Consider the following 12,072-nt stretch of genomic DNA (forward strand, 5'->3'; position numbering starts at 1 on the left):
AGAGAGAGAGAGAGAGAGAGAGAGAGAGAATGAATGAATGCAAGGAGAGCTGTGAGATGAACATGAACAGGGAGAGGAAGGCAGATGGACCAGAACCTTGAGGGCCTGAGAGCCAAGTGGAGAAGTTTGCATTTGTCCAGGGGGCAATGGGAAACCACAGAAGGAGCCATTTCTGTTTTCTTTATCTTAATTTTTTTTATTTTTAGAAAAATGCATACAGTGGGGCTTCTTCCCTCACCTTCATCTTTTTTTTTTTAAATATATTTTATTGATTTTTTACAGAGAGGAAGGGAGAGAGATAGAGAGTTAGAAACATCGATGAGAGAGAAACATCGATCAGCTGCCTCCTGCACATCTTCTACTGGGGATGTGCCTGCAACCCAGGTACATGCCCTTGACCGGAATCGAACCTGGGACCTTTCAGTCCGCAGGCCAATGCTCTATCCACTGAGCCAAACCGGTTTCGGCCTCACCTTCATCTTGGGTTCACTTTCTTGAACAGAAGAGAGCACTGGGGCCACCTCCTAACAGAAAATGTCAAAATGGTCAGTTCTCCAAAACAAATGGTCTGCTGTCCTGTGGCGGGCAGTCCTCCTGATGCTGAGTCGTGGGAATCCAGGCAGCCCTGCCCCTCGACTACTAAAGCTCCCAGCTTCAAGTGAGACTGGCAATGGATTGGCTCTCTGTGTCCAAAGAGTGAGGGAGGAATCCTCAAATGACCCCTCCAACACCCAGGGTAGCTGCACCTGGAAGGATGTTTTATTCATACATTTTAGAACTGAATCCACTTTGATAAATTTTGAAGAGAAAGAGCTAGAGAGATCTTGGCATTAAATTATGTATGGGCGAGGCTCCATCTTTTCCGAGGCCTCGTGAGCCTCTGCTCGGCATTAGCTGAATGCATTTGTTCCCCCTGAGCACGGCCCGTTCTGCACCGTGGCTGCCCAATATTATGAGTCATATCTAGTGGGAAGTTAATTTCCTAATGAATGTGGACAAACGGGTGAACCTTGGCTCCCTTCTGTTTGCATTTGGATGAGATGAGAGACATGCCTCTCAATCCGATTCTCAAATAATAAATGAAAGTTTAGTCTCCTTCATTTGTCTTTGCTCTCCTTCCCCAATCTGGTACCCAGTAGTGGTGCCTAAGCAGGACCACTATTGGCCTTCTCAGAATCTCCATCAGCCCACCTCCCCTAGGGACAACTGAGGTCCTCCATCTCATCATCAAGTGCAAAAGCATCTTCAAATTAGGCCTCTGCAAACCTACTCCGGGTTCCCCAATCCAATACTGCTCTTAAACAACTATAACATATACCATAGAGGTCAAGAGTGCAGACTAGGATGTAGTATTCCTTTTTACTAGCTGTGTGATGTTGAGCACATTAATTAGCCTCCATATCCTTGGTCTTTCTTCACCAGTAAAATGGGGGTATTAATAGTATCTCCCTCAAGGGTTGTTGTAAAGGTTTAATGCATTAATACACATAGAACATTTAACAGATGTGAGCTCATTGCAAGTGCTGTGTGAGTCTTTGCTGTTATTAGTCGCCATTGATGCCAAAGAGAATGGCAGATGTACTTAAAACAAATCAATAACAAAGGAGAAAGTGTGTGACCTGGAAATCAGAGAGCTAAAGAGAGATTTGCCCCCAACAACTATGTTCAAATAGTTATTAAATATATAATATATGAATACCTTTTCTGCATTTATATTATATATAAATACTAGAAGTCCAGTGCATGAAATTCGTTCACTCAGGGTGGAGTGGGTGGGGTCCCTCAGCCTGGCCTGCCCCCAGGGGATGTCTAACTGACAGCTTAGGCCTGCTTCTTGTGGGGAGCAGGCCTAAGACAGCAGTTGGACATCCTTAGTGCTATTGCGGAGGCAGGAGAGGCTCCCACCACCACAGCTGGGCTCGCCAGCCATGAGCCCGACTTCTGGCTGAGTGGTGCTCCCCCTGTGGGAGTGTACTGACCACCAGGGGGCTGCTCCTGCATTAAGCGTCTGCCCCCTGGTGGTCAGTGCACATCATAGCGACCAGTCTTTCGGCAGTTTCGGTCAATTGCATATTAGCTTCTTATTATATAGGATTGTATTACATAATATCACATCATATATCATATTAAAACGTTAAACAAATTGAGATAAGGCACATGTTTCCTTTGAACCCCCCCCCCGTCTCTCCTAATCCTAGGGCCCTATCTCTCCACATAGGTACCCTTGTTGATGGTCTTGGTAATTTGGTGCATTTTGTCCAAGCTTCTCTCTCTGTTCATTGTCACTCATGTACATGCACCCAGATAACATATCTGGCTTGATTTTCTTTATATAAAATACACTGTATGCATCTGTCCATACTTTTTTTTTTCATTGCGATATCTCATTAAACATATTAAAACAATATTATAAATTTTAGATCCTGCTTCATGAAATTCCATCACAGATCACAGATTATTTAGTCATTCCCTTTTTAAAAAAATTCTTTATTGTTTAAAGTCTTACATATAGTATTACATATGTCTCCTTTCCCCCCATTGACCTCTCCCCAGCCACCCCCAACACCCAACACAAGCCCTCATCCCCCTAGTGTCTGTGTCCATTGGTTAGACTTATATGCATGTATACAAGTCCTTTGGTTGATCTCTTACCCCTCTTCCCCTTCCCTGCCTTTCCACTGAAGTTTGGCAGTCTGTTTGATGCTTCTCTGTCTCTGTATCTATTTTTGTTCATCAGTTTATGTTGTTCATTATATTCCACAAAAGAGTGAGATCATGTGATATTTATCTTTCTCTGACTGGCTTATTTGTCTTTACTGCCCTTCCCCAATCTGGTACCTGGTAGTGGTGCCTAAGCAGGACCGCTATTGGCCTTCTCAGAATCTCCATCAGCCCACCTCCCCTAGGGACAACTGAGGTCCTCCATCTCATCATAAAGTGTAAAAGCAGATTCAAATTAGGCCTCTGAAAACCTTACCATGATGTTCTCCAGGCCCATCCATGCTGTTGCAATGGTAAAGAGTTCTCTCTTTTTTATAGCAGCATAGTATTTCATTGTGTAGATGTACCATAGTTTTTAAAAAATTATTTATTGTTTAAAGCAGTGGTTCTCAACCTTGGCTGCACATTAGAATTACCTGGGAATCTTTTTAAAATCCTGATTTCTGGGCCTCATCCTCCCCCCCCAACCCTCTCTGGCCTTCCCACTGCAGTTTGACAATCAGTTTGAGGCAGCTCTGCCTCTGTATCTATTATTGTTCAAAAGTTTGTAATGGTCTTTATTATCCATGAATGAGTGAGATCATGTGGTATTTTTCCTTCATTGACTGGCTTATTTCACTTAGCATAATGCTCTCCAGTTCCATCCATGCTGTTGCAAATGGTAAGAGTTCCTTCTTTTTTACAGCAGCATAGTATTCCATCGTGTAGATGTACCACAGTTTTCTAATCCATTCATCTACTGATGGGCACTTAGGCTGTTTCCAGATCTTAGCTATGGTGAATTGTGCTGCTATGAACATATGGGTGCATATATCCTTTCTGATTGGTGTTTCTGGTTTCTTGGGATATATTCCTAGAAGTGGGATCACAGGGTCAAATGGGAGTTCCATGTTTTGTTTTTTGAGGAAACTCCATACTGTCTTCCATAGTGGCTGCACCAGTCTGCATTCCCACCAGCAGTGCACGAGTGTTCCTTTTTCTCCACATCCTCTCCAGCACTTGTCGTTTGTTGATTTGTTGATGATAGCCATTCTGACAGGTGTGAGATGGTACCTCATTGTTGTTTTGATTTGCATCTCTCGGATGATTAGTGACTTTGAGCATGTTTTCATATGTCTCTTGGCTTTCTGAATGTCCTCTTTTGAAAGGTGTCTATTTAGGTCCTTTGCCCATTTTTTGATTGGATTGTTTATCTTCCTTTTGTTAAGTTGTATGAGTTCCCTATAAATGTTGGAGATTAAACCCTTATCGGTGATAACATTGGCAAATATGTTCTCCCATGCAGTGGGCTTTCTTGTTGTTTTGTTGATGGTTTCTTTTGCTGTGCAGAAGCTTTTTATTTTGATGTAGTCCCATTTGTTTATTTTCTCCTTAGTTTCCATTGTCCTAGGAGCTGTATCGGTAAAGATATTGCTACAACATATGTCTGCTATTTTGCTGTCCATGGAGTCTTCTAAGATTTTTATGGTTTCCCATCTTGCGTTTAAATCCTTTATCCATTTTGAATTTATTTTTGTGTATGGTGTAAGTTGGTGTTATAGTTTAATTGTTTTGCAAGTATCTGTCCAATTTTCCTAGCACCATTTATTGAAGAGACTCTCTTGACTTCATTGTATGCTCTTGCCTCCTTTGTCAAATATTAATTGAGCATAATGGCTTTGGTTGATCTCTGTACTGTACCATCGTTTTTTAATCCACTCATCTGCTGATGGACACTTAGGCTGTTTCTAAATCTTAGCTATTATAAATTGTGCTGCTATGAACATAGGGGTGCATATGTCCTTTCTAATTGGTGTTTCTGGTTTCTTGGGATTTATTCCTAGAAGTGGGATTACTGGGTCAAATGGGAGTTCATTTTTAATTTTTTGAGGAAACTCCATACTGTTTTCCACAGTGGCTGCACCAGTCTGCATTCCCACCAGCAGTGCAGGAGTGGTGAAAGCGGGCATTCCTGTCTTGTTCCTGTTCTTAGGGGAAATGGTGTTAGTTTTTGCCCATTGAGTATGATGTTGGCTGTAGGTTTGTCATATATGGCTTTTATTATGTTGAGGTATGATCCCTCTATTCCCACTTTGCTGAGAGTTTTTATCAGGAAAGAGTGTTGCATTTTGTCAAATGCTTTTTCTGCATCTATTGATATGATTATGTGGTTTTTTATCTCTTGATTTGTTTATGTGACGTATCACACGTTTATTGATTTGTGAATATTATACCATCCTTGCATCCCATGGCCATTACCTTTTTATAGACACTTTTTTTCAACACTTTGTTAATGCAAATAATGCTGCAACACACATCCTCATTTCAGTGTAAGGTGTTTCTCTAAGTTCAATATCTCAGTAAATATACATTAATACACATGCCACAGTCCCTCCTAAGGAGGCTGTGCTGCATCAGTGTGACTCCCAGCTATGCACAAGGCTGTGGGTGTAGAGCTGTTCTGTGGGAGTCTATGATCCTAGAAATCAGGTGAACTTTCTGGTAGAAACTCCTCACCGATGTCCCGAAGGCTTCAGCCTCTCGTGATTTATCCTCCCCTCCCATTTTGCTTCTCAGAATCCTTGAGCTTGATCTGATTGTCCGAGATGAAGATGGAAATATCTTGGACCCTGATAACACCAGCGTCATCAGCTTGTTCCATGCACACCAGGAAGCAACTGAGAAAATCACAGAGCGTATCAAGGAAGAAATGGTGAGCTTTGTGAAACAGGCTTTGACCAAGATGGGCAGGCATTCAGTAGATCATAAACTTAAAATAATAGGCTAATTAACCAGACTATTTTCCCTATGGACAGAGATGATCAGTAACCACAAACATTTTACTGTGGTTTTGTACTGGGATCTGTAATTCATTCTGTATCCATCCCATAGGTAGTTTAATGCCAGCAAATTTCCCGTTCTCATAGAACTTTATAGCCCAGAGAGGACAAAAGAAGAAAGGCAGTAAAAAAGTAAATAAACAAATGGAACAATTAATTACAGGTGGTAGTAAGTTTCTAAAAGGCAATAAACTAGGGTTATGTGAATCAGTGAACCAGGAGCTATTTCAAAAGGTACCATGAAGAAAGACTCTCTCAGCAGTGACATCTGAGATGACACTTGAATAATGCGAAGGCATCAGGCCTGGGAAGAGCTAGGGACAAATTGTTTTATGCAGAGAGAACAGCAAGTGCAAAGGCCCTGAGGTAGGACTGAGTTCTGAATGTTTGAGGAGTAGAAAGACCAGTACGGATGGAGTATGATGAGCAGTGTGAGAGTGTAGGCAACGCCTTGGAGAAGCCGGTAACAGGAGCCAGGTCTTATAGGACCTGAGGAGTCATGCAAAAGGGCTAAGATGTTATTTCAAGTGTGGTAGGAAGCCAACAAAAGATTTCAAGGAAGCAATCTTTTCAAGGTTAACATCTGATTCATAATTAAAAATAATTTTAACCACAGTATTTGAAAGCAACCTTATTTTTAGATTTATTGAGATACAATTTTCACACAATAAAAATTAACTTATTTAAAACTAGTCTAATGAATCTTATTAATACATAGTGTTGGGTAAACTCCACCACAATCAAGATATAAAATGGTTGCATTACCCTAAATGTCTCTTTGAGTTCCTCTATAGTCCATCCCCTTCTACATCTCCAAGCCCTAGGCAATTTCTAATTTGCTTTTCAGATCTTTATCAGATATACATTTTGCAAGTATGTTTCCACCCAGTCTATGCCTGGCCTTTTGATTTTCTTAAATGTGTCATTTCATAAGCAAATGTTTTTAGTTTTGATGAAGTTTCTTTAAGCAATTTTTTTTCTTTTACAGTTTGTGCTTTTTATGACACTAATTTCATGAGGAAGGCTGAGTCAGTCAGTGGTGGGAAACCAAGATGGGAAAATCAAGGCCAAGAGAGGTTAAAATCAAGGCGGTGTGAGAGTGTAGGCAAATGACTTTGGCTCAGGTTGCAGAAACTTGGGTTGTAGAGCTGAAAATACTGCTGAAATTTTCGGGCTCAAAACCTACGTGATTCTCAATATCCTGGACCATCTTTCTGTTGTCCCAAGCGGTGCTGGGCTAATTTTCTCTTTCTTCCTCTCACCTCTCAGTCAAAAGATCAGCCAGATTATGGATTGTCTTCCCGGATCTCCTCATCCCCTACCCACAGCCTCTATGTCTTTGTGAGAAACTTTGTGTGCAGAATTGGGGAAGACTCTGAGCTCTTCATGTCTCTCTATGACCCCAACAGGCAAGCCGTCATAAGGTAGGTGTGGTCAGTGTTGCCTGACTTCTCTGCATGTGGAAGGCTGGAGTTGGCGCACCACAGAACATCTTTTCTTTCCATCATCACTTGTGCAGAAATTCCCACCCACAAGAGAAACTGAGCCTAACTGAGAATATGAAATAACTTTTTTTTTAGGGCATGGAAGTCAGGTGGAAGTATTTCTTACCACCAATTTTTTTCCAGAGTTGGGTTATGGTTTTGTAAATAGTTCTGATTTCTGGAAGACAACCAGAAATAACAAGATTCAGAGAGGTAGCATTGGATAGGATAAAAAGATCTACTTTAAAATGGGAATTGAGAATGAATGGTGCAAGCTCTGTATCCTCCTTAGCAGCAGTGGCCTAAGAAAGAGTATGAGCTCTGGGTTCACATCCTGACATCCCCACTTATTCTTTCTCAACCTTGGGCAGGTTATTACTTTTTCTTCACTCTGGGTTTTCCATATGCACAATGTGAATGCCAACTTCACAGGGTCATTTCTTTCAAGCTTTTAATGAGAAAAGAAATCACATGAAGCCCAGGGCTGGCAAATGCTACCCAGGCTCCAAGCGGGAGTGGCTGTGATTATTACTACTTTAATGAACTGTTCTTGAGAATGAAGGAAATGAGGGAACTTCTAGGTGCCTCAGCTCAAGGAGGGAAAAGCACCTTTGGGAATCTCCAGGGAAAGACTTTGGCCCTCACTTCTGTCCCCCTGGCCTCTGCTTTTGGCTCAGACCATACTTCCTCCCAGGTGACCACTGACTATGGCCCCCAATAGGGTTAGGGCCAACACATGGTCCTATATTGGAGGTCCTGGTTTATGCATTAGAATAGAGCTGGAGCATGATCTTCTGCTTTTATGGAGAAAATGATGTCTTTCTAGCTTTGATGCCATGACAATGAAATGAGTGCAGGGCTGGTGTATGTGGGGCTTTAGAAAATGATGGCTCTCTTGGAGACACTTGTGAAACATAGAGGGGACTGTCCATCTCAGAAGGCTGAACTGAGGCCTGTACACGACCTCATTCAATTTCATTACTCTGTGCCACTTGGGTGAGAACATGAGGCTCAAGGAAGCCACGTGACTTTCCCAAAGTCACCTGTCTTTATAAGTGGCAGAGCTGGGATTTCTACTCGGGTCCATCTGGCTCCAAAGGCAAGGGGGGTCCCCAATTTAGCCTGTCACCAAGGCACTTTTCCCTAGGATTAACATCAGATATCTGAATGGTTTTCACCAGGGTGCCATTTATGGTGGAAAGTTACTCTTTATAGCAAACCAAATCCCTAATATTAGAGAGCAAGCCCAGTTCACCTGGCTAGGCCTCAGTAGACACTGCAAACACGTCTTCCTGCTCCCTGAGAACCTGCCTTGGAAGGGTCTGTGTGGCAGTCTCCTTGCTGCTCCTGTCCGTTGCTCCCAAGGCACCCGTGACAAAGATCCTGAAAGCACTAACAGGACCCTCCCTGCCTCTTAGAAAACATGAGGACTCGTCATGACTGAATTGGCAAGGGTGCCTGGCCTGCTGGCCCAAGTGATGGATGGCCTGAACCTGTTCTGGGGAGAGAGGCAATGGATCAGCAAGATGGCAGCCCTGTTCCCTGATGTGTCACAGCGATGATGTGCTTGCTGGGGCGTGCCTGAGAGATGCCTCTGAGCATGCAGAGACACAGGGCAGCCTTCAGGGGAGTGAGGGATGGTGAGGAGCAGGACAAAATGGGCAGAAGCAAAAAAGTAGAAAGCAAAGAAAGAAGAGAAGAGGCATGATACAGAAAAATGAGGGGGAACTTGGATGCCTTACCTGTGTCATACTGCCTCCTTCCTATCCCTAAGAAACCAATCTCCGCTCTTGCCTGCCCTAATCAGGGTTGACAGACAATGAGCCGCAGGCTAGTTAAGGCATCCTCAGTGTGGCCCAGATGTGATTGGGGAGAATTTGGCTGAGACTGACCTTCCAGTGTTGGGATGAGTCATGGTCAGATTCCAGTGGGTGTCTGAAGAAATCTGGTTTGGGAGATGTAAGGTAAATTTTTGTAGGAAAAAAAAAAGCAGTTCAGGCATTGGGCCAGTACAAGGCTAATTTCTAAAAAGAGCTTGAGGAGGAGTTGGAATGGTCCTCATCCTTCCTCTGAGGAGGGTGCCACGTGGAGGAGGCCTCACCTGTCTTAGTGCCAGGTGGGCCTTCCCAATTTACCCTCAGGTCTTCCTGGGCAAGGATGGATGGGGCCCGCTCAGCCCTCTAAATTGCTTTCCTTATTTATGATTCTATTTCCCCTGGAAGAAAATTGCGAGGCCCTGCTGTTTCGACCTAGCAGGGTGATTCTCGATGGGGCTTGCTACCTGTAATGAAAGGTTCTGGGTGATACCCACGTATTTCACCATGACGGGTCAGAAATAACCAATGGGAAATTGCTTAAAAATTGGGGAGGGGGAAATAAAGTCTTCCTGGTTAGTTTGCTGCAAATTTCACTAAAATTTTAAAATCTTACTGAAAAAAAATAATAAGGTGCATTTAACTTGATTGAGTTTTAACCATTGGTTAATCCGAAGCTGTGTTCATTTGTCAGCAGTTCCATTTCCCCCTTGAACTTTGCTTGAATTACTCTCATTAATCTTCTAGGGGTGAGTGGGGAGAGAGAAGCCAGAAGTCAGATAGAACAAATCTCTAAAAAAGAAAGCAACTGCCCTTAACTTTGCTGAATTCTCATTATGTCTTCTTGGGGTGGCTTGATTTCTGAGCTTTATTTTGCTTTTTACTAATTCAAGATAAGCATTTATTTAGCACCTACTGTATACTCCTGGATGGCACAGAAACCTACTGCCTCAACTGGGCAAACTGTACTTGGCTTCTCCTCAGTTAAAGAGGTGCTAGACTCTCTCTTTTTAGCACAGCTGGACAGACCAGGATAAACTGCACAGGGTGGTGTGTGGCTTGAAGATGTGAAAGGATTAATGATCGTATGTCAGAACCATGTGACTGCCTCTCATAAAACCCTTAAATGGGATTTAGTTAGCCACGGGATCAAACCAAAATTCTTGAATGGCCTTCAAGGCCTACATGGTCTGGCCTCTCTCTCGAATTTCTCTCTTTCCCTGGGGTCTGTTTCTAGATGTATATGTTTCATTCTGCTTCAGGTTGCTTGTACTCATGTTTGCTTTGCCGGAAAAATTTCCCTTTCCCACTCTTTTCTTGACCAACTTTATTTGCATGTCTCATCAAAGACTTCCTTGACCTCTCAAACTAGGCCAGGCTCTCCTGATTCACATTCTCACAGCATCCTGAACAGTTCTCTTAGGGCACAATCGCATGTAAATAGCTGTTAGGACCCCATTTAAATAGTTACTTAAGCGTATCTCAGATAATGGCTAAGGCCCTCAGTGGTCCATCACAGTGTGATGTTCCATTCAAGGAAACAGTCCTATCAAAGGGATAATTTAAAATAATTAAAATCTTCACTCAGTCTTAAAAGGGGAGTGGAATGGAAAGGGTGAATACATTCTTTTTTGGGGGGGGGAATACAATAAAAATGGACATTTTATTTATTGCAAAGCAGCTCAATTGTGATATTGTGACAAAGCACAGCAGTGAAAACAGCTGAATACATTCGTAATGTCCAGCAAATTGCACTAAAAGAACTTCCCCCTCACTTATGCCCCTCAGTAACCCCACAGAAAATGCAGCTGCTCTTCAAAGAATATTAGGCAGCTGGGCCAGAATTTGCTTAGCAGCTGTGGGAGGAAAAGCGGTCTTGAATACACACATCAGTACTTCTCTGCCCCTGCAAGTCCAACATCTGTCTCCCTGATGGGACCGTCGTCTTCTACAGGGAGGGACCACGTCTGTCTCCAACACTGCGGTGTCCCCAGCAGCCAGCCTGGTGTGGCGCGCAAAGCAGTGGCTCAGCGAATATTTTGAGGGAATCCGTGTTGAGCCCCTGGCAGTAATGGGTTGCCACTTCTCTTCCCACAGTGAGAACTACCTGGTGCGATGGGGCAGCAAGGGCTTCCCGAAGGAGGTCGAGATGCTCAACAACCTGAAGGTGGTCTTCACGGTGGGTGTGCACTGTTTCTCATTCCACGTTCCACACGCCCAGGGACACTATCTTGGGAATAAGGCTGAGCAGTTGGCCCGAAGGGAGCGCGGCATCGGTGCAGAGCCGTGTTCCATGCTTTCTGCAGAGCTTCAGAGCCGGGGAAGGGCACTGTGTACCCCGTGGAAGCTGTGGGGAAGGTGGATCCTCCCCTTCTCCCTCTTTCATCCTCCCTCCCAGTATCTTTCTCACTCAGCTGTACAGAGAACACATGCAGAGTGCTAGGTACCATCTGGGTGAACTGGGTACAGCAGCTGTGCTGGCTTTCCGGTTCATTCATGGTTAACCTGAGTTCCTTTCTTTGGTTCCGAACTAAAAACCTTTCTCAAATATATCAAGAAAAAGATAGAGACCTTCCTAGATCATTAACTGGCTTGGTAATCTGGATATTCTGAACATAATGAAGTCATGCATGACTGAAGATGTTACCGGCCATCCTTTTAAAAACCAGTGCTCATGGGGCAAGACATATGTAGAAATGCTGAAATCAGTTGCCATTTGGACAATCTGTTTTTGAGAGGGAACAGGCTGTTTGGCTTTGGAAAAGAGAACCAGTGGGAAGAAGGAGATAAGGACTATTCCCAGCAGAGTCCCCTCCCTTGTCCTATTTCCATGAGGTTGTGTCAAGGTGTGATCTTAAAACACCTAAGGATATCAGTGTTGTCTGAAAGCTCCTTTGAGGCAAAGAACATTTATGACATTTTTCACTATGTTGCCTGTGTTAGCAAGGGAAGTTATAGAGGAGAAGCCAGGGAGGGATTTGGGCACTGGCCATCCTGATGGGTTTGATCCAGGAATATTGAACATGCTGGATTAACCTACCTGGCTCTACAATAATTTTCCAGTTCCAACCCATTAAACGTGATGTCTTATGTGATGTCACTATGAGACAGGAGTGCAGCTGATTTATTTTGTTTGTTGTTTCCTAAAAAAAAACAAATGGGCCAGAGGAATAAGATCATAGGTCCTAATTGCTTAGACAAAGTTATAAAAATGTGCCTCAGTCCTGTTTATCT

General features: G+C 43.3%; 1 protein-coding gene across 1 annotated transcript in view; it reads left to right on the forward strand.

Moving 5' to 3' along the window:
- The window catches only part of DOCK2 (dedicator of cytokinesis 2), a 361,206-nt gene that overhangs the window by 32,224 nt on the left and 316,910 nt on the right, over positions 1 to 12,072 (forward strand). The window contains exons 7-9 of the mRNA XM_014534868.1: positions 5,278 to 5,413; positions 6,810 to 6,964; positions 10,936 to 11,017. Coding sequence (XP_014390354.1) covers positions 5,278 to 5,413; positions 6,810 to 6,964; positions 10,936 to 11,017 — 373 coding nt within the window. The remainder of the gene's footprint in view (positions 1 to 5,277; positions 5,414 to 6,809; positions 6,965 to 10,935; positions 11,018 to 12,072) is intronic.

Source organism: Myotis brandtii, unplaced genomic scaffold, assembly GCF_000412655.1.
Source record: "Myotis brandtii unplaced genomic scaffold, ASM41265v1 scaffold1338, whole genome shotgun sequence".
Taxonomy (NCBI): domain Eukaryota; kingdom Metazoa; phylum Chordata; class Mammalia; order Chiroptera; family Vespertilionidae; genus Myotis; species Myotis brandtii.